At 53.9% G+C, this 22193-nt stretch overlaps 1 protein-coding gene across 4 annotated transcripts in view; it reads right to left on the reverse strand.

The window, feature by feature from the left end:
* TMEM104 (transmembrane protein 104) overlaps positions 1-22193 on the reverse strand; it is a 56637-nt gene that overhangs the window by 19634 nt on the left and 14810 nt on the right. Inside the window, exons 7-8 of one of the 4 annotated variants that reach the window (XM_072746674.1) lie at positions 20875-20980; positions 17127-17241 (exon numbers count right to left, since the gene is read on the reverse strand). In XM_072746674.1, the coding sequence (XP_072602775.1) occupies positions 17127-17241; positions 20875-20980 (221 nt within the window). Of the gene's footprint in view, positions 1-17126; positions 17242-20874; positions 20984-21427; positions 21528-22193 lie in introns of all 4 variants that reach the window. The other 3 variants (XM_025999701.2, XM_025999703.2, XM_025999702.2) reach the window with 3 other exon arrangements.

Here is a 22193-nt window from a genome sequence, read left to right on the forward strand (position 1 = left end):
ATGATAGGAACACAGTGAGAGAGAGAGAGAGGCAGAGACACAGGCAGAGGGAGAAGCAGGCTCCATGCACCGGGAGCCCGATGTGGGATTCGATCCCGGATCTCCAGGATCGCGCCCTGGGCCAAAGGCAGGCGCCAAACCGCTGCGCCACCCAGGGATCCCTCGAAACTGGACTCCTGATGTGTGGGCAAGTGTGGGTGCTTCCCCTCCAATCTGCATGCCCACCGCGCACGCTGGATGGTTTCTTAGGGGCAGCGTATGTGGGAGGCTGGAGCTCATCTTTAAAGCCTAAAGACGGTTTTCAGAAGGTTCTACTATGTAAAACCAAGGCTGGGGGTTGGGGGGGTGGGTGGTGATACAGCAGAATCAGCCCTGAAGGGAGGCAGGGAATTCTGCTACTCTAGTAGCCTGCCAGGTCCTTTTCCAGATGCCAGATCCATCTTCATCCTCCTCCCCAGCAGCTGTTTACCAAGATCTTTCACACAAGAGGACACATTTTATAAAACCCTGTAGCGGTGGGATCCCAACCCCCCAAGAACTTCCCTCTTTTTAAAGACACTAACCATACAAGCACATCTGAGAAAGGTCAAGTAAGAAGTGTATGTGAGATGCCCTCGGAGTGGTGGGGAACAGGAGTGGAGAGGGGCTTAGGAGTCTCCACACCTGCTTGGCCCAACCATGTCCTGTTCTAGGGACGGCAGTGGGGACTGGCAGCGGAGGGCTCTTTTGGAATATTCAGGCAACAGCTATGACACCCACAGCGGGACGGTGGCCGGAATATAGTTTTAATGCTCAGGAGTGCAGACTGACCACATCACTCCAGAAGCGGGGAGTGCAGGGCCTGCCTGGTCAGAGCAAACGCGCACACACTGCCAAACAGCAGCCCTTGCACGGCTGCTAGCTCACACGCTGGAGGGAGCCCAGACCAAGACACACAGCACAGGCTGGGGCTAATTAAGGAACAGGTGTCCTCTGCAAATTAGTTAGAGCCAGACTCGGCGCCCGCAGGGGCCAGCATCCAGAGCCGGAAAGGACGCTGTGGTGCGGCTGCCAGGTCTCTGGGAAGAAAGGGGGCATGGGAGGAGAAACAGCCCCCATGTTCCCATGGTCTAACGGGGATGGAGTTCATCTTTGAATGCTGAACAGCCAAGCGTGGCACCTTCTGTTTTCCCTTTCCTTTTTCAAAAAGAAGAGATAAAAAGCCAAGAGACAGCCTATCCTCTTGGGTCTTCTCGTCTAGCCTATATGACATTATAAATTAGCTGGCTCCTGAGCAATGGTCTAACCCCCAAATGCCATTGATCAGTTCAGACTCAGCCTCTGTTCAAGGACTCTTGGAGCCCAACTCATTACAGGAGACAGGGACAGCAACTGTGCAGCCAAACGGGTTCCGGAAAAAAAAAAAGAGAAAGAAGTAAGGAACGATTCTTTGGTTTCTAATGCAATCTTCAAATTGGTCACTGGGAATGAATGATGTCTGAGACAGACCCGGGAGGGTGCAAATGGGGCCGCTCAGGTCTCTTCTCGGGTCAGTGAGTTTAAATGTGCACCAAAGGCCCCATGGCAACCTTGCCATGGTGGACACAAGGCAGCTCACATTGCTAAGGCACTGCCAGCAAGGCCTGGGCACAGCTTTTACGGCGTCCTGGTGGCACTCCGAACTTAACGTGGCGTCTACAGTGCCATCCAGCTGCTTCTCTCCTGTATCCCAGGCAGGTTAGGCACACTGCTCACCTCCAGCTGCTCTGGCTCTGAGCTCCCAACCACCTCGGACTCCTTTCTCACTCTCTGTACTAGTATCTGTGACTGCAGTAACCTGGTGGCTTAAAACCACAGAAATATATTTCTCACGGTGCTGGAGGGGAAATGGAGCACACAGCATGGGCTCCTGACCTTGCCTGGCTGGGGCTGTGCTGGGGTCACTCAGGGGAACATCACAGAGAAAGAGATACCTCAGGTGAGAGCCATCAGGTAGGCCAAGAGCTGGGGAGGGCTCAGGACTGCCCCATGGGGGCTCTGTCCTGCTCTCTTTGCCTCTGTCCTCTCTTTCCTGGGCCCAGAGCCAGCTGGTCCCAGTGTTGTTTCCCACACACCGCCCCAGCCTCCAACCTGTGTCTTTCTTGTTCAATTCTCAAAGGCTTGTCACTTCAGAAATGACAAAGTCCACTGGCCCATGACCTGGTTCCAGCCACCTTTTTCAACCCTGCCCTTGAAGACAGCACCCCCCAGAACCTACTCTCCAGCAGCCCTGGCCTGTGAGTTCCTGACATTGCCCAAAGCCTTCTTACCACTGGGCCTTTGCTTGGCAAGCTCTATTTCTGTTGGCTGAAGTTCTGCTACCAATCCCACTCCCAATCTCCTGTACCCAATTGTTCTCTTCCACTTCTCCCTGGAATCATTCGTGCTTCTTCTAGGAGCCCTCACTGGCTCCGCATGGGCAGCGGCTGCAGCTCCCGCCCATCCGTGTACCCACAGTGCCGGGCACAGTGCCCCCCCCCGACTGTAGGGCTGTCCCAACCCCACACGCCCCGGAGGATAGGAGGAGGCACATTTCTGCCAGAAATGAGACCCAAGGACAAGGGAATAGGGTCCCAGCCCTCTGCCTGCCTGAGGCAGGAAGGGAATCCCCTCCTCAAAATCAGTCTGAGATATGTGGGAAACGGGGGTGAGGGCTGTATGTGGGCATTCCCGGGATAGAATGGTGGCTTTGCTGAGATCCCCAAGGGCAGAGGTGCGTGTCCACACCGTGGCTGGCATTGGGAAGCCGAAGGCTTACCCCCTAACTCAAGCTGCCACTTGACTCTTGGGTGCTGTGTGAGCAGCCAGTCACCAACTGCGGAATGGGAGAAACACCTGCTACTTAAGAGAATGGAACTTTCCCCCAGAAAGTCTTGAGTCTGGGCTGCTGAGGGGGAGCCACACTCACTACCTGCCTCCATCTTCTCGAGCTTTAAGCCCATAGCCCACCACGCTCACAGAGCAAAGGTTCCCTCCAATGCCACTCCACCTTGCTTCAGCCACAAAACGAGCCCAGGCTTGGCTGCAGGCTACGCCCTGCGTCGAGGGTACAGAATGGGGAAGCAGGAGCCCGTGGGTCGACATGGGAGCACAAAAACGCTCAACGCCCATCTTCCCATTTCCCAAATTTCTCTGCAAGGTTAGCTGGTCAGAGAAACAACATGGAAACTTAAAGCTGCTGCTTAGCTAAACTAAACTCCAGCGGGACAACAGGTCACAGAGTCTCTGGGTCCCACCCCTTGCCCTCCTTGGCTCAGCGAGCTTGTCACTCCCCTTCCTGCTGTCGATCCCTCCTGCACGTGGCTGTCTTCTGTTCCGTCACATCCACCCCAACCCTGTCTTCCTGCTGCTGGTCCTGTCAACCACGGCCTCATGTCCTCGCTGTCCTGGGGGAACATCACCGACCAATGCTGCAGGACCCCATGTTCACAAGTGCAGTTTTGTGTCATGTTCTTGGCCATCTGTGAGGCCACCAGGCAGGTGACGATGCCTCATTTTAGTGATGCGGGGCTCAGGGACCAGGGAGGTGTGTAAGAAAGTGGCGGAGGGGGAGTAGGAGTCTCCTGACCCCATCCTTCTGACCACAGCGATCTCTGCACGCTGCATCCTGTTAGCTGTCTCCCCAACACCTCCTCTCTCCACATCACACTGCTGCTCAGCCTCATGCCTTTACCCTTGTGATTCCACCTGCTGGCACAGAGTTTCGCTCTCTACCTCCCTTACTCCGGTCCCCTTCGAAGCTCTGCTCCGGTAAAGTCTCTGCACAGTGCTCCTTCCTGGGGCTCTTGATTGGATCACCAAATACAGCTGGTACCATGTTACCTAATCCTGGTAGGTTCTGAGTTGCTCCTTTCTCATGGGTTGATTTTGTACATGCCCCCTCACCCCGTGAAGTATGAGCTGCATGATGGCAGGGATTGCATTCTTGTTCGCCACAACACCCAGGAAGGCTTGGCGCATGTGAGATGCTCAATGAGCACCTGCAGAATACAGTGAATTTGGTGGAGGAAGGGTGGGGCGACCCCAGTCTTGCTGACTTGCCTTGTACCCTCTACCTGTCCCTCCTGCCGTGGGCAGCGTCTGAGCTGGCAAAGCGCACAGGTAGGCAAGTCACCCGCTCTGCCCGAGAGCGGTTCACTGTGTCAGGAAAAAGCCTTTCTTCCTCAAACTGTTGTGAAATCAACATGCTTTGGTTTAGAAAGAGCAAATTGAAATAGCATTTGCTCTGAGCGGACCCCCTGGTTTCAGGAGACAATGATATTCGGCTCTAATAAGGAGAAAAGGCCCCTCTGTGAAGAGCCCAGGGCTCTTGGCTGCCTTCCATCAGCCTCGTCTCCCGGGACCCCCAGCAAGGAAGGGGCCTGGACCACTGTGAAGGGGCTGTGACCACTCCGTGTACCTGCCTGGCCCCCAGGAGGGGTGATGTCTTAGAAGAAACCTAATATCAAGTACATAAAGGTCAAAGAAAAAAAAAAAACCTAAAGGTCTTCAAAGAAGTGACTCTTCCCATGTCTCCCTCTGGGAGACCGTGGGTCCACAGTTCCCAGTCATAAACTAGCCACTCCACCAGTTCTTCTCTCACAAAACAAAATTAAAGCCCCAAATCCTGTTTGCTGTCATCTCTTCTGCTGGGAAGAGGTGCAGTGGACTGCAGCTTCTAATTAGAACTTAAACTTGGGGGAAATGCAACAAGACCCCTAGTCCATCTCACCCTCCTCAAAAAGGAGCAAGAGCAGGGTAGGGTGGAGGGGGAGGGAGGGAAGGGGGAGAGAGAGAGAGAGAGAGAACACATGCCTGCTGTTCATGGAGGAAAGGGACAGCCACCTTACAGAACAAATGTCCTAAGAACCTCTGAGCCAGTCCACGGGACAAAGACTGATACACCAATTACCTCCTGCAACCAGGCACAGTGAGGAAAACTAGCAGAGAAGCAGAGAGCCAGGTGACTGTCCACCCAGCCAGGAAGGCTCTCTCGAGGCTCTGTCCCCCAACCTAGACAGAAGCCAAGGGGCAGCATCCCGGGGGGGAAGAAGGCCAAACAGTCCAGGAAGCCAGCAGTGGCCAGCGAAAGCACAAAGGTGATGCTTCTGTGGTGTTCTCTGGCTCCTGAGGCTGGAGAAAGAAGGAAGTGACACTCTGCTTGGCTGGCGCTACTATGAATATGGACGAGGTGGGGGGCCAGGGGACCTGCTAGATGGCTAGTTCCTAGAATGCCTGATTTATTTAGTTCCTCTAAAAATGAGGGCTTTGGGCTCATCTGTTTGTGGTTCCCACAGCGCAGCAAGATGGAGCTTCCAAGAGACCAGGATCCAGCCATTAGCAGCTGCCTCTGCATGCCACCCATCAGCTGCCAGTGTCAACACAAAAGGCAAGCGGATCCACTCAGAGCCTTCCTGTTCTAGGGTTTGGGGTAGGGTAGGGGGCTTGATTTCCCTATTAACTTAGCAGGAATGACGAAGTAACAAGTCTCAGGAAGTGGAATGGTGACATACTATCTGATCTATCGTAAACACGCAGGGGTCCCCAGGGGCCGACTATGGAATATGAGGTCCTGGCCATTGCAGGGCTCAGGGCTGCTGGTTCAGGCAAAGGTGGGGATGTGCGGATGGTGTAGCTGAGCTCTGGACAGATCTGGAGGCTATCTCAAGTGACAAAGACAATGAGCGCCTAGATTACAGGGCTGTCCTCATTCCAGGGTGCCAGGGGTTAAGAGTTAATTGGGGTTAATGACAACCCAGCATGAACCCATCCCTAAACGGGAACTGAACTTTCAAGGCGTCCTTGAAGTGCAGCGAAGAAGTGTTCAAGGATTCTATTTTTATTTCTCAAGTGTCTGTGTACATTTCGGTTTGGGAGTTTTTATTTTCCCAACTTGAATGACAATGTCTGGGATTCATCCACAAAAAAGGAGAGGAGCTCGGAGTTTGTGAGGGACCGTGGAGGGACCACAGGCTTTAGGGCCACGTGTGCAGGGCCGGGGTTTGTCTCTTGGTGCCGCTAACCATGAGACCCTCAGGCTGGAATGAATCTCTCAGAGCACATCATGTGTGCACAGGTGGCCAACAAACATCAGCCCCCAACAGTATCAGCACGCACCCACATTCTCACACCTCATCAGTCCTCCAGACACCCCAAGTCAGGGAATGCAAATACTGGAGGCCCAGTGAGGACTTCCAGCCAAACAACATCAGGTTGCTCCTATTCTCAATGGACTTCCACCACCTGCATCCAAGCTCAATAATGGCCCAAATGCTCTTGGGCAGGGGTAGGGGGTGGAGTTTAAGTTCTTCCCAACTAGACAGACAGGAACAGCTGTCACGCAGAGGATGGTGAGATCCCAACAGCATGAATAGGTCTGAACCTGGGGCAGCAGCCTCTGTACACCAAGCCTAGTGAACCATTATCACAGCTCATTTGCCAAAATCCTACAATAGGGTGCATCATGCTATTTAGAGGTGGAGATTCCGTAGAATCTAGATCCACAGAGACTGGTGCTTTCATATGAAACTTCATGAGAATGGGGTTTTCCCACAGGGCAGAGCCGAGCAGCCTCCTTCTGAAGGCCCAGCCCAGTGTGAGGCTGGCCTGGAGAAGGTGCAGAGCCTGCCGTGGGAGGGAGCTCTGCGAGGACAGGCTGCTGGGCCTCAGACACCAGCCCAACCATGATGGAGCTGCGGCTGGCCCTTCACCCATCCATCCTTTGAGTTTCCTTTCCCTGGTGGAGGAAGAGTAATGGAGACAGAGAAGGCCGGGGTGCCTCTTTCAGCACACCTACCCATCCGCAGCACAGATGAGCATCACCCCTCAGCTCTCTACCCCTACCCAAGAATGTGCTGCTGAGGGCAAGTTACTGCATCTTATTGTCTCTGTGCACCACCACCACCCTCACCTAGAAGGGATTGGGAAATGCTTACTGAATGGATGGAGAGATGGAAGATTCAGGGAATGCCTGAAACTAAAAACAGAGAGTTTATGCCCAGATATTCTGAAGAAGCATGTGTTCCTGGAGCACATACCCTTCTTGAGCTATGGGCTCACGATGACCTATAGCCAAAAACCAAGTCTGTTCACAGCAAACGATTCAGCCCCACTTGGAATGCAGGAGTGTGGACACATGTCCTATTTGCAAAAAGCAAGTGTGTACTTGCTGGAAGAGGCTGAGCCAGAGATGAGAGGGTGCTGGGCTCCAACAAAGGCAACAGTGAGCCCCAAAGGCAGACTCCGAAGGACACTCTTAGTGGCCCCTGAGCTACAGAACAGAGAGGCAGGAAACCAAACCCGCACAGCAGCCAGTTAGACCAGGATCAAGAGGCTGGCCAGGAGGAGAGACTAGTCCCAGCACTTGATTAACTGGGAAGAGGATGAAGCTCTGGGGTGCGTTCCCTGTGGAGCTGAACGCTGGCCAGTGAGGTCATGCCCAAACAAGTTCTGCTGAACTATGAGTGCAAACATTGTTTGTCTTGATTTCAGGGAGAGGCCATGGCTGGGGTGGCTGCTCCCAACCTTGTACATGCAGATAGCTCCAGCTGTCACAAGCCCAGAATGCCCCCTCCTGGAGGCTGGGAAGGGGTTAGATGTAAGAGTACAGTTAAGAATCTCCTGGACAGAGCTGAGGGAACTGCTCCCGGGAGGCTGGAAGATGAGTGGCAACCATGACATAGGCCGTGTGGGGTGAGCACTCCCAGACCATCCGCACCAGCTGAGGGGGAGGAGGGCCGGACACAGGGCCGTCCCGGCTCCTGGAGCGCCACTGGCCAATACTGGAGGAGCCTGGGTGACACTGATCCCAGCCCTGTCAGTCTGGAGACAGCCAGGGCTCTCACAAGGCACTTCCTGGGCTCAGTTATTCCCCAAATACACCAACTGGAACACCGCCTGTGACTATCTGACAGCTGAAAGCATCCCTAGGTCCCTTCCTCCAAATTTTCTGCCTCTTTTTTCTCAAGGCAATTGGAAACAAAGCAGACCTACGAAAAGACCCAAATAACCTCCTCCTCTGAATCTACTGCTCTAAACATCCCCTGCTCTACTTAGATGAAATAGAAATCTTCTGTAGGGACCTGAGGTTTATAACCTATCTTTATGGTTTTTCCTCTAAGAGGGAAGAAAAAAAAAAAAAAAAAAGCATGTCTCCTAAACCTACAGATGGCAAAAAAGAAAGATCAGGAAATTCATCCCAAATTTCTATCATCAAGGAGCATGATGTCTTACTGGGGGGCCTGGCTGCTAAACTCGGTGTTAAAGATGTGTGGAACAAGGAGCTACCTATGAGGGAGTGACAGGTTATGACCCACGGCAGGGCACCCTCAGTACCCGGAGGCCTGGCTGTGTACTGCCAGGAAACAGCTCAGGTGTCGTGACCGCCACCGGATGCAGCCTGTGTCCTTCCAGAATGCATGCCGTGGCTCCCAGTCAACTGTTTCCACTATCAAGTCACAATCCCTGGCCCCAGCCTGTGGGATAGGAACAAGTCCCACACACCTGGTCCAGGTATCCCCCTACCCAATCATCTCCAAGCTCCCAACCGGGAAATGGTTGGGGTTACATTTGGAGGGATGCTGTCGGCAGAGGGAAGAACTATGCCCACTGTCTCGCCCCAGAACCTCCCCTTGCCTCTGATCCATCACCCAGAGAAGGCTTGGCCTTCGAGACAAGGGAACCCACACCAGTAACATGACCTGAGCACCCACACACAGTACCTTCCATTGAAGACCCCGACACCCTGGGAATTGGTTACTAGCTCCACTTTAGAAAGTTGAGGTAAAGTGGATAAAATAACTTGTCAAGACCGTAATGACGGAGACAGCTGAGATCAGAAATTAGGCTGTGTGTATTCAAGGCTGGCCCCCTTCTTAGGGCATTTACTGCTTCCCTTGATTATGCCCTAGAGAACGTCTCACCACCACCTCTAACCTCAGCAAAGCTGCCTCCCTTGGGGCAGGGGTGGAGGGGTGGGCCGGCTGGGTGGCATTAGCCTGGCATGGCTGCTGTCCCCCTCACCTCCTACTGGAGGACAGGCCTGCGTGCCTGTGTTGTCTCTTTCTCAGCTGAAAAGCCAGATGGTGCCCGGTGGTGGGCAGAGTTCCAAGGATTTGGTGCCAGAGCCGCAACCCTTGTGGTTTGGAGGGGGGGGGGGGAGATAAATATTGTGGAAAACCCACATAGTCACTCACTTAATGATTATATGCCATCTAGGCTAATTATTAAGGGCAGCCTGGCTCCTCACAATCATGAGAGAGAGAGAGAGAGATGGAGATGGGTCTGCATCTACCTGCCCAGGTGAGAACACAGGCTTGATCTTGAGCAAGGAGGGCTTTAAGGGGCAGTGATGACAGGGGGCTGGTGGGACAGAGAGGGTGTGTGCCTGAGGAAGGCTGGGGGCCCCGCCTGGAAAAACAGATCTGCCTTTAGACCTGGCACCTGTCTTAGCACTTCACTGCTTGCATTTTAGGCGCCAAAGAGGAGGTGGCAGAGAGATGGGTGAGCCACCCTAGACTTCCTGGCATGTGGTCAGCGCCTGACTGCTCCTCTCTGCCCTCAGCCTACAAAGACAGGGTGCTCCTAAGGCCATGCTGAGGGGTTGCTTTTCCAGCCAGCGCAGTACAGAAGATGGCTCGTGCCTTTGGGAAAAGTAAAGCCAGCTGGATGTGGATTTTTTCTGGCTGGCGGGAGCAGCAGTTGCTAGCCATGATGAGCCATGGGCATCGACAACCCTGAGACCTTATAGACGGACTGGACCAGTGCTGGCCACGGACCCAGCAGTGACAGCACACCTGAGTGCTCTCGGTTATTTAAATGTTCATGGAGCAACTGCCCTCTGTGAGGCCCATGCTAATTCCAGATGTGTAGGTCAGGCACAGCCCTGACTTCAAGATGCTCATGGGGAGTCCACGTAATTAGACACCAAAGTGCAATTATTGGTGGGGGGAGGGTAATGGCTGCAGGTGTCTTTAAAGGAGGCACCTGAATTCAGTTCTGGATGAGTGCTCGTCAGACTCTGAAGCAATGGAAAGGTATTGAATGGGCACAGAGTCCTGAAAGCACCCAGAGTCTTTGGAGGACAGTGGCCAGTGAGTGGGGGGGCAGTGGTGAGAGAGAAGGATCCAGAAGGATATTGGAGCAGACCATACCACGTGAAGGAATGTAAATGTTCCTTTATGGAGAACTTCTAAAGGGGTTTTAAGGCAGGGAAATGACAGTCACATTTGCCTAAAACCAATGTTGAAAGGATAAAGTAAGAAAAGCTCTGTAGCCTTGGGGCAATCCTCGTGCCTGGACTACAGGGATGGGGGCTGGGCAGGTGGATGAGCACACCAGTCGCCCTGGCCTCAGGCTCTCCTGAGTCCTCTGTGCTAATGGGACAAGGCTTAAAAACGACTGTACTAGTTTGAACTGTAAGTTCTGGGGGGCAAAAGAGAAAAGGCACACCAGGGGTGTCCTGGCTAGTGGGCCACAGCAATAAATGGGTGAAAAGTGCCACCTTGGTGCTTGCAGTGAGCCCCACGGGAGCCAGAGTGAGTAAGCACACGCCAAGATGTTAACTTCTCCTGCACTGCACGCTTGGTTTACTGGTTCCCACTTTTTTCACTGGTTCCTGAAATCTCTTCACGGAGAACCAAAACCAGCTCTGTATCTTGGTCTATTTATGCTGGATGTCAAGGAAGGGGAGACGGAGGGTAGACAGCACTACTTCCCCCAGGGCTGTGCTTTGCCCCACACACGGAAAAGCTGGAGGTACTCTTCTGGCTTGGCCACATGACCCAGGGCCTGGGGAGAGTTGTGGGGCCAGGCTATGGGTCAACTTGTCCTCAGAGGTCCTAAGAACAAGGGGCCTTGAGGGGAACCGGTGGACTCTGCTGTGAGTGATGGGGGGTGGGGAGCCTCTGAACCATCCATCCAGCCCCTCAGCTGCTCCCTTGGAGAAAAGCAACTCCCCTCACCCCCACCACCTGATTCTGTTAGGAGGTAAGCTGAGATACTTTCAGTGGCTGGTGCATGGGCCTCCTGGACCTTAGAACGTGCAAAGATATTAGCATCTCCAGTAATCAGCTGGAATCTGATTGCGTTTAGTGTCCCTGTCCCGGGGATGTGAGGAGGGTGAGCCATCGCTCTCCATCACCTCAACTACTTGGTGTTTGTGCAGCACTTGACGAGAGGTGCCAGGTGATGGCTGCAGGTGTTCTGGAGCCTTCCCTTCCTCATTCTACTCTTCCCGCTCTCGCTTCTGCGCAGGAAGAGTGGATGGTGGTGGGAGTGCTCTGCGCTGGAGCTGGAGGGGAGGGAGGGAAGGAAGTCAGGTGCCCAGAACACGGGAGCCCTGCAGAGAGGAGCACAGGCCAGACTGGCTCCACCCCTTCCCTGCTGACGTCAGACCTCGAAATAGACAGATTGGGGAGCAGGATTCTTTGCCGACACTGAGTAACCTTGGAGGTGGGGAAGGAGGGAAGACAGGGCATCAAGCTGGCTGATTAACAAGCTCTGTCCAACTGGGTATAAGAAATTGCACTACCATCCCCACGCTTCCTCCCTAGTTGATGGTCAGAGTAAAAGGCCTCTCCATGGGGCTGGCATACTGTGGGCTCTAAGAGGAAGCCAAGAGCACCACCCGTGGAGACCCAGTAGGGACCTGTTGGTCCTGGCTTAACAAAGAAGGCACTAGCAGAAGGATGTCACTGGAGCCCCTTTCCTCCCAGGGACACACAGAGTCTGAAAACAGTCTGATCAGAGGAGCGATGCTCTTCTTCAATCTGCACTGAAGGGCATGAGGCATTAACTCCAGTAGGTTACTTGTGACACCAGACTGGACACCAGTGGATGTGTGGCCATCGTCCTCCCCTGGAAGAGGCAAGGCACAGAAGTCCCCGACTGCGGCCTCCACGGCTGCAGCCCGGAGATCAGAGCAGGCCTCTGCCTAAGAGATGGGGTGCCAGCAAAGCCGTCTACCACTGTGACAGGTCCTCAGTCAGCAGGATTTCTCAAAGGGGAAAGTACACAGATTTCTCCTCAGAACTGGTTGAAAGTGCAGATTCCTAGGCCTCACAGCCTTGGAGCTGCTACACGGGGCTGAGGCTGGGACCCAGGAATGTGTATTTTTAACGAGTACCTCAAGTTGGTTCCTGGAACCAAACCCTGAGATATAGTTGAGGCTCGTACTCTGGACCTGGGGGAAGGAAGAGAGCTGGACAGTGTTCCCAGGGCCATGTGCCTGTCTTGTGGGTAGAGCACAGCCTCCCTACAGTGGTGAGGGGTACGCATCACAGACCGGTTGGCACCCAGCACCTGGCCCGGCCGTCTCTTCCCTCCTGTCAAGGTGTTCAGGGAACGTCTCAATCTGAGGCTAGAGAAGTTCTTCCCGGAGCCAAACTCACTGGGCCCTGCTGTGCTCTGTGACCCTTCCTTCCAGATTCACGCTCACCACGAAGCATCTGCTCAGCAATGCGCTCTGCAGCACCTCCCTTTGCACTTGAAGGCTTATTAAAATGTACCTTGGTCTGCTCTCAGCTAATCCACGAGACAGCCCGAGCTCATGCTAATTAATCAGATGTCATCATTAATATGCACCCTAATTGTTCAGCTCCCCTGATGCCCATCACGCTCGGGTCGGCATCTCTGCTGGCTGCAAACCCTTTGGACTTCCTCGGCTCCTGCTTTTTCCTCTGGGCTGGCCTGCAGTCCGGAGGACGTGCCCAAAGACACTTTTATTCTCAGCACAGTTTGCACAGCCAGCGCCGCTGGCTAGGATGCCAGCAACACAGAGGAGCGCAGTTATTACTTTAGAATGAGTGCTTTATTTAATTAAACAATTATTGCCGAGGCCCTGGGGCGCTATTTAGAAAGACACTGGATTCGGCTCACAATAGACACCTTGTAACAGAGAGTGAGCATCGCTCAGGGGGCAAGCACAGCCCCACAAACTCAGCAGGGCCCTCACAAGTACCATGGGTCCTCTGTGCAATGAAAGCATCAGACGGACACAGGGCAGGAGGGAAAAAATGGGCTGGCGTGCACGGTTTCCATCCTAGTTAACACAAAATATTTAAGAACATTCCACCTTCTTCTAAAACCACTAGCAGGCTGCTGGGTTCTAGATGATTTTTTTTTTCCCCTGCACTTTTGGGGGAAATGAAACCAAGTGGGGAGGAGGGGAGCGAAATGTGAAATCAATCAGGACACTTCCTTAAAGGAAACAAAGTCACTTTTAGCTCCTTACCCAGAAAAGGAAGGCTGGAAGCAGAGGGGATGTGGAGCATGGAGATGGCCTGGGTTGAACCGTTTGGGGTCAGCCCAGAGCAGCTTGAGGGGAATGCTGAAAACACACACAGGTCAGTGGCAGGGTCGGCCTAGGACGCTTGTGAAGCGAGGAGCGTCAGGCATTTATCCCTACTCGTGCCACTCACAGAGAAGGCGTGCTTAAGCCTCAAGCTCAGGCTGCCTGGGATGAGTGTGGATAAAACGGTCCTGAAAAAGCACAGTGCAGAAGGTCCCCAGCAGGGATGAGCACTCCCCATGGAGACCTATTTGGAAGTTTCCCAACCAGATTGGCCCGTGCAGGAGTGTGGGCCGTGGGCATGCACTTAACAAGCTCCATGAAGCTTCCCAGCCTGTGTGTGCGTACAAGGGTGTGTGCATCCCTGGCTCTCTTGTAGGTGGGCTGCTCACCGCTGTTCATCCCTGTTTCCACACGAACCAGGCTTTGGATTGCTGCCCCAATGCACGTATATAGGTGGATACTTCCTTTCTGCCCCAGTGCACGTGAATAGGTGGTACTTCCTTTACAAGAAACAGGCGTCTAAAAGTTCTATTTATAAATCCTCAGTTTTCACGGAATAACATTTTACACCCATTAGGAAAACCAAGTACTCAAGAGAAACCTGCAGCCAGTCCTTTTATGAACTAATGAAGTACTCTGTAACTATCAATTACCTCCCCTGTTTGTTTTATGTATTTAGGCTTCCATACAGTGAGGTTTCTTAAGAGCTAAGCATGCTGGGTGGGTGATGGCACACAAGATAATTCCCCCCATCTCAAGGCACCTACCTGGCTGAATTGAGGATGGGGGCAGGGCGGAAGGATGAGAATCCAGGTCAGTTTACCTGACATCTGCCCATGGGCCCAGGAGTCCAAACAGTTTGCCCTGGGCAAATGGCGTTTGTAAGCAGGTACTCATGACTTGCCAGACAATGGATATAGGGGTAGAGACCTGGGACGTTCTAAGAGGGCAGAGAGATGCTCAAACTGCCAGCGCTTGACAAGGGGGTCTGGGCAGTTCACCTGGCTCAGGAGCTAGGATATAAGTTCCCTCCATCCACCAGGACAGAGTAGAGCATGCAGGACCCCAACCAATGGCAACGAACAGCTTCTGAGATTTGGGGAAGGGACAGTGGGGACTGTTCAGGAGAAGCGAGGACCACCAGCTTGAGATCCAAATTCCCATCACCTGGTATCTTGACTGGGAGCAGAGAGGCGGCGGCACTGGGGATTAAGTGTCACCTTCTAAGCCAGTGTGTCAGGTGTCTGCCATGGCAGGGACAGGATGTGAGGGTGATGGATGGCGGGCTTAACGCCAGCCGACAGAACCCATGTCCCTGAGAGGCACATTAAAAATAAAAACAGCAATCCTCTCACGGAGCTGAAGAAGGAAGCTCAGCCCCAACACCCAAAGGTGCTGGGGGGTGGGGCAGGGGGCAGCGGTCCCCATGGCCCAGGGAGGTGCTACCCAGTTTTGCATGGAAAGGTGAGGGCTGGTCTGGAGCATGCTGGGCAGCAGCCGGACAGACTCTCGGGATGTGTGGGAGGCTGTGCCCAGGCAGCGGTAGCCATGGGTGATGGGCAGGGTGCTGGAGGCTCATGAGGTCCTTCGCAGGAGTTCGAGAGACAAACCACAGTGTTGGAATGAGTGACAGAGCAATCTGAATTTCATTTAGAAAGGGCTGGGCGGGGGCGGGGGGTGGTGGAAAGCACACCAAAAACAAGAGGCCATTCCCAGGATGAAATATATAGACAGCTCCCTTGAAAAAAGAGAGAGAGAAAGAAAAACAAAGACCTGTCCCTGTATTATTGATTTCCTTGAGAAAGAGAGACAAGCTAATCCTTTAAAGTCAGTCACTTCAAGGTAAGCACGAGCATTCCCCCCACATTAAAGATCCAGCTCTTGTTTGGGTTGCGGGCCCACGCATTTTTGGGGCATAGGGCAGAAATTTCATTCATGGAGACCTGGCATTGTGGGTTGAAAGTGGAGGTTTGGCACATGGGGGAGAGGCTCACGAGGACATGCTGCTGCACAGCTGGCTGAAGACGCCGCAGGCCACCATCAAGCCGAAGCCCCCGGTGTCTGCCAGGCACAGGGCATTAGGGCTGCCCCGCTCATCCCACCTGCGGTGACCAGCCGGTATGACAGCTATCTTCCCATGAGTGAGTGGGGAGAAAGAGAGACGAAGCGAAATGGACATTATTGAACATCCAGATGGAGTGAAAGGGAGTTGACAAGTAGCACATCGTGGGGAGAAAGGAAAAAAAGAAAGATGGGCTTCCCTGGTAGTCCTGGTAGGTGGCCATCCTACAAAGGACGCACTTTGATATTCTAGACCCCATAAGCAACCCATGTGCACCAGACAGGAGAGCAGTGTGTCCTGGAGAAGGGAAGCTGCCATCAGGCCACTTGTGGGCTTAGGGCACTGCTCTCTGCACCCAGACAGAGCCACCCCATGAGCCCTCCACAAAGACAGCTCATTTGCCCTGTCAGTTCCCACCAGCCCTCTGGGGCCTCCCTTCCCAGCTTACTGTCACCTTCCACTCTAAGTTCCCAATTTCCCCCTGGCAAATCCAGGGGCAGCGTCCATGCCATGACCTACTGGGGCACACGGAGGTGCCTCTAGAGGTATGCAGCAGTGTTCCCGAGAGCCCCCACATCCTGTCATGTCACTGTGGCTGCTAAACCTTGTTGTGCCGTGCTTTCCCCCCTCACTGGTCCTGAAGGCCTCTAGGCCACCTCTTGCCCCAGAATTGGTAAGAATAAATATTCAAGTGATGGCAGCGGTGACCCACTTATTAGCAGATGCCACAGCCCCAGGGCACCGTGGCTGATGCTGAAAGAACACAGAAAGGGACCGTGGCAGGGACAAGAAACGTCCTTGGGAAGATGTGTCCAATGCTGGTGCTCCTTGAGCGAATGTGAGAAGTCTGCTCCACTATCTAGGAGTGAGGGGCAGCAAGAAAGACAGCAAATCCATCAAGCAGATGAGCAGGGTGAGCAGACACGGATCACTGAACAGATCCCATCCTGGGCAGCGCCACCCCACCCCTCTGCAAACATTAAGCTCCAAGGGCTGATGACCGGGTGAGACCTGCCCCTTCTCTCGGGCCTCGCCAGCAGGGCAGCCCGCAAGTCCAGCAAGGCTGTGACCAGGGCCAGAGGATGGGAGTGGGAACCCCAGGAGCTGGGCTTCTGTCTCTGCCTTGGCCCTGGGGAAGACAGTCCCAAAGTCTCAGTTTTCTCTGCTGTAAAGTGGGATGATGCCATGAGCCTTACTGTGCAGCTGGAAGGGCCAAATGAGAAATGAGAAAGTGAGTGGCAAGAGGCTACACCCACGCAAAGCTGCAGTAGGAAGGGCCAGTCAAGGCTTGGCATGGCCATGCAGGCACATGTGGCCCCTCTCCATCTCCATCTCCTTACAAAAAGGACGTTCACTCCTTGAGTGGTACTGTCTTAGGAAAAGACTCCTGGGTTTTAAAAAGGGGACTACATGGTATTCTAAATGTTGCAGATGACAGACAAGTACTGCTGCATCATGCTGAGGCAAGATGGAATCAGAAAACACGACTTCCTGGCAGACGGAGAAACCGGGACTCTCGTGAAAGCCTAGGAAGCCCCTTCCCATGTTAACCTGAGCCCGAATCGGATTGCCCTACACCCCTTGGAAGAGCCCAGCAGATAGAACTTCCTAAACTCCCCCACAGCTCCCAATACACACCCCGCTTCTTCAAGGGGGTGACCAGGCACCTGCAGGCTGTCATCTCTCTCCCGGGCCACCTCCTGTATCAAGGTAGGATGGCAAGCCAGGGTGACCTTGTCCTGTCCCAAGGCAGCCGCGAGGGCCCCCACTCCATACCATTGGTTTGTAGCTGAGCCTCCAGCCAGGATGAGCTCCGTTGTGCCATCTGCGCTCCCGGCTCTGCTTGGCCGGTGCCTGCTGGGCTGCCGGTGACCCAGCAGCATCTGTCCACCTGTAAGAGGCAGAGGCCACTCCTGCGAACCGGCAGGAGTGCTCGGTGCCCAGGAAGTCCCACTGTGGCCTCAGGGCTTCCCTCTGACACTCTAGAGGCAGGGGCAACATCAGGGCTAGGCCCTGGGCTGGGGGTGTGGGGGACGGGCTGGGAAGCGCTGCAGGGACAAGAAAGTGAAATGAGCAACTCGTAGTGCCCTCGACTCCATGGAACAGCGGCACGCATCCTGCTTCCCAGACACTCGGGAAGGTTGGGTTCCTGGAGAGAACTGATTTATGCACAACCACACCACTTCACCACTGGTCCTTGGTTCCTCCTCACCGCACAGGGGAGAGGGAAGCGCTCACTTCTCACTATTTCCTAGCAAAGCCAGAGAAGCTCCGCACAAAGAATCCCAAGATATTCCCCAGCCTGGAGGCGAGGTTACTAGTTTGAAAGAGGTGGGGCACCTGACACTTTCTCACTGATCCTTCAAAGGAGCAGAAGGGGCATGTGTGGGGTTCTGAGAATCCAAGGCCAGCTGACAGCAGGTCCCGATGGTTAATTCTCATGGGCTCTTGCCAGGGCCCAGGTCACTGCTGGCTCCAGCTGCAGCAGCCTGTGGGGACGGCCCTGGCAAGCACGTGTGACTCATGGGACCCCCGCCTCCCAGTGCCCTGTTCTGTGGCTACTCCAAGGAAGGAGAGGGAGAGACTGACTCATATCAGCTGCACTGGCAATCACAGAATGTGGACGGAGGTCGCAGGGTGGAGGGGAGGAGAAATTTTCCATTCGTATGGTCAAGGGCTTTGGGAGGCGACTGGTAGCTGCTGATGGAGAAAGCTCCCTTCTTATCATGATGCTACGCACAGGCTGGCCTCTGGGTAGAGTTAATACCCCAAATATTCTCATTCTATGTGTGCATTTCAATAGCATTCCTGGGAAGACACGGAAAAGATTGTTTCCAAAGGACCTTCTGGAAATTAAACTACAAAATAAAAGCCTGTATCTTTATTCCCCAGAATGTACTGTCCCAAAATAGCAATGAAGAGATGGTTATTACAAGGCCCTTACAAAACACGCAGGCTGGGCAGGTGCATCACCTACCTAATACCTGAGACAAGGAGAGGATTGTGCATGGGGTGGGGGTGCTTTAAAGCTGCCTGCCGTCTCACCCCACATCGTGGTGAAGTCTGGCTGCCGGCAAAAATCAGAAACCATGGGTAGAGAGAGGTACTGGGAGTCTCCAGAAGGGACAATTTCCTGAATGTGAATAACTAAAGCAGTATGGGGAGAAGTACGAGCCTCCTCCTTTACATCTGCAGAGGCCACCTGATGGAATGAAGACACCCGGAGGAGCCCCATGGGTCAGGTTTGGGAAGGGAAGGTACCCCTGCCACCCCCAACAGAGAGCTCAGGACCAAGGAAGGAAACCTCTGTGTTTGCTGATCCCTTCCAGGTCACTGACGGGGTGAGGTTTGTGGGCGCACGCCCAGTGTGGCGAGGCAGGAACCACTGTTCTTCAGAAGCCACAGACCCCGGGAGCTGGACACAAAGTTCTAACTCCTGAGACGATGTGGAGATCTGGCTGCCTTGAACTTCTCCAAACCAGGGAGGAAGCACATTTGGACACACATCTGAGCAAAGCAAGGCCCCCAGCAGTGGACGGGGAGGAGGAGGAATGGAACAACAACCCGGCGGGATAGGCTCTATTCCCTTGGGCCCTTCCCACCCCTGCAGCTTTTGCGGGTTGGGTGGCAATCAGCCCTGGGAGTTATAAGCACAATATCTGAAAGATGAAGGTCGTAATTAATGCCTGTCTGCTTTCCTGAATGGCTCCTTCTTCCCCATCAGGGGGTTATTGAGATTCAGGGAGGGAGGCTCCCATGACATGGAAGGTTTACGGGAATAAGTGAGGGAACATTTTAATAAAGCAATAATAACGCTTCTAAATAATTTACCAGGCAAATGGCAGCAGCCAATATTCCCAGTACTTGTATCTATTTTGCTGGGGAGGGGATGTGCCAGGCAGATTCAGCACAGATTCTTTTTTTTTTTCTTTAATATTTTATTTGAGAGAGCAAGCGAGCACATGCACGAGCAGAGGGAAGAAGAGGGAGAAGCAGATTCCCTGTTAAGCAGGGAGCCTGATGCGGAACTCGATCTCAGGACCGTAGGATCACGACATGAGCCGAAGGCAGACGCTTAACTGACTGAGCCACCCAGGAGCCCGATTTAGCACAGATTCTATCAGCTTCTCCTAGAAAGACACACCTGAGATCGGGTCCCTCTGCAGGTCCCTCTGCCCTGATGTGCTCCAGTGTCTGTGTTGAGCCTCTTGGACCCCTTCCTCCACCTTCTCCTGCTTCCTCCTTCCTCTAGTTAGAGATCTAGGCAGGTCGTTTTACTCACTGATACCTTTGCTAATATCATCAATGATGGCTTGTTGAAATGCTAAGAGGCTAACGGGTCTGAGCTGTGCTGCCCTCCTGACAGTGACCCCTGTCCCTCAACAAGGCTGGGCAAGTAGGAAACGGTGCCAGGGAATTAACTTGCTTCCAAATTCCCACCACATGTAGGGGGATTTGAAATATGATTCTATTAAAAGACAAATTTCTAGTCCTAGGTGACCGTGCAAGCCAAAAACCAGACCATCCGATCGCTCCAGCAATGCAGAAGAGGAAAACCAACCTCTCCCTATGCGTGGGCCACAGGTTGCCTTCAGTAGGTCCACAGGGTGGGACTGGGAAGGCAAAACCGGCACTCAGTGGTCCAGTAACTCAGAACCAGGTAACCGCTGGAAGCACCTGCAGGAACCTCTGCCAGGACACGGACAGGTAAGTCAAGAGGCCAACTCCCCGAAAGGCTTGCCTCTTTCCTGAACCCTACCTCCTTCCCTGAATCAGTGAAGTGGCCACGTGTCAAACTCTGTGTCACCTCACACACCTAAATCTGTGTCAGGGTTGAGGAGGACCAAGAGGAGGCAGAGAATATTAATAGATCCTGCAAAAGGGGGAGGGAATCATTTCTGAGTCCTGCCCACAAAGTAGGCAGAGATAAATAATGGCCTCTGGTTTCATGTCTGGCATGGCATCCAGTTCCAGCCCACGTCCCCCCTGCCCATGGCACAGAAGAGTCGAGAGCAACCTGGAGATTCATCTTCCTCCCTCACCTGCAGGGAGGAGGGGAGAAAGGGAGAGAGCTGGGCTGATCCTTCCCTATTTGGAGAGCTTGTTTGTGGTCAGGGCCAACCGCTAAGATGGTTCAGTCCTGCCTGCCCAGTTGGGAAGCCCGGCACCTACCATATGCTCTTGGGCTGGCCAGGAGTTAAGTCAAAATGTGGCAAGTCTCCAGGAAATTAGCCCTGACACACTTAAAGAGCTATGCTGAGGGTGCCCCTCAAACCCTGAGCTCAGTTTATGAGTTCACAGCCAGGAGCTGGCAATGACCCGAATGCCAACTCCGAGGCACGTGTGACAGGACACGCAGGCTAGGTTCTTAGTAACCTGGTGTGTTTTCTGCCCAGGACCATTGCCCCAGTAACTAGCCAGTGTGGAGCTGTGTAGACCCTCCTCTCTGGGAAAAGAGCTTGATCAAAGAGTAAAGTTCAAATGCCCCCAGCCACCCAGGCTGGGAGGAGGTGAGGCCACTCACCAGGTAGATGCGGTAGGCGTCCACACGGCGCAGGGGCCCCCAGCAGGGGTCGGTGTCGTTGTGCTTGGTGTCGGCCTCCACACCGCAGGACTCGTTGCCAGTGGCGCTGCTGATAAAGAGAAGAGTGGCTCAGTGTGGCCTCCACTTGGCTGGGAGCAGACAGGATGTAACGTTACTAATTATTAGCCACCACTGCGCCTCTACTCCCGCTGCAGCTGCTTCTAGACCAACCTCACTCAACATGAATCACAATCCTCAATCTCTTTGGGCAGGTGCTACTTGTCCCTTTGGTGCCATTCCCCAGTGACCCAGGAGCCCCTGGTGGGAATCCTAGTCATCTTCCAGGGAGGGGGCAGTAGAGTGTGTTTCCCAGGGACAGAGTGAATAGCCAGCTGTGGTGCCCATAGAATGAGGCCTTGACCTCTCCAATCTTTAGATGCTGACAAATTTGCTGGGTGTTGTGCTTCTACCAAATACTCTGCCCTGACTGGATGAGGAAGCCTGTTTGGCTATAGCCCAGGTGGCGAGGGGGGGAGAGGGGAGAGACACTCACCAGGTCACCTGCATGAGGGAGAAGGGGACAGCGGCAGCGTAGATGGCCAAATCCCCGTACAGGTAAATGATGATGCAGAAATAGAACAAGTTGACCCCCACTGGAAGGAACAGAGTCACTGTCAGGGAGCCACGCAGGCGCCTGTGTTCTTTCCTGACCATGAGGTCTCCACTCTCCCACAGCTTTCCTTTCTCCAGAAAGAAAGCAACTAAGTCCCGTGGCTTGTTTTGGCTGGCTGCACTGTGTGGCGGCAGGAGCCACGGCCGCCCGTGACCTCCACCTCAGCGAGGCTAGGCGAGGCTGGGGGCCCAAGACACTCCACATCCAGGCAGGTGCAGGGCAGTGTGAGGTGGGGGCTGCCCAGGGAGGATCAGAGGGGTCTCCTTGCTTGGGACAGACTGTCTGGGCAGGAGGAGTAGAGAGGCCCTGGGTCAGGAGCCTGAGTGTGCCTGGATTGGGGCCCCTCACAGCCTAACACAGGACTCTATGACAAAGGCTGGTACTAAGGACTGGAAAGCAAAGAGAACTGAAAATGGCCCAGGTTCTGAAGCTGCAAGAAGGTGAAACGCCCTGATGTCCAAAGCCTCATTCTGGTGACGGATCACCAAGGCTCAGATGGGAAGGGGGGGCGCTGGGCTGCTGCCGACACAGGGGGCCATGGGAGGGGCAGCTCAAGACGCGCTTGAGGTCAGAACATTTGCCAGGGAGAATGCTGCCTTCTGAAGGTGCCCGTGGAAGCTCCCTCCACAGAGGCAAACCTTGCCCC

The sequence above is a fragment of the Vulpes vulpes genome, chromosome 2 (assembly GCF_048418805.1).
Source record: "Vulpes vulpes isolate BD-2025 chromosome 2, VulVul3, whole genome shotgun sequence".
NCBI classification, from domain to species: Eukaryota; Metazoa; Chordata; class Mammalia; order Carnivora; family Canidae; genus Vulpes; species Vulpes vulpes.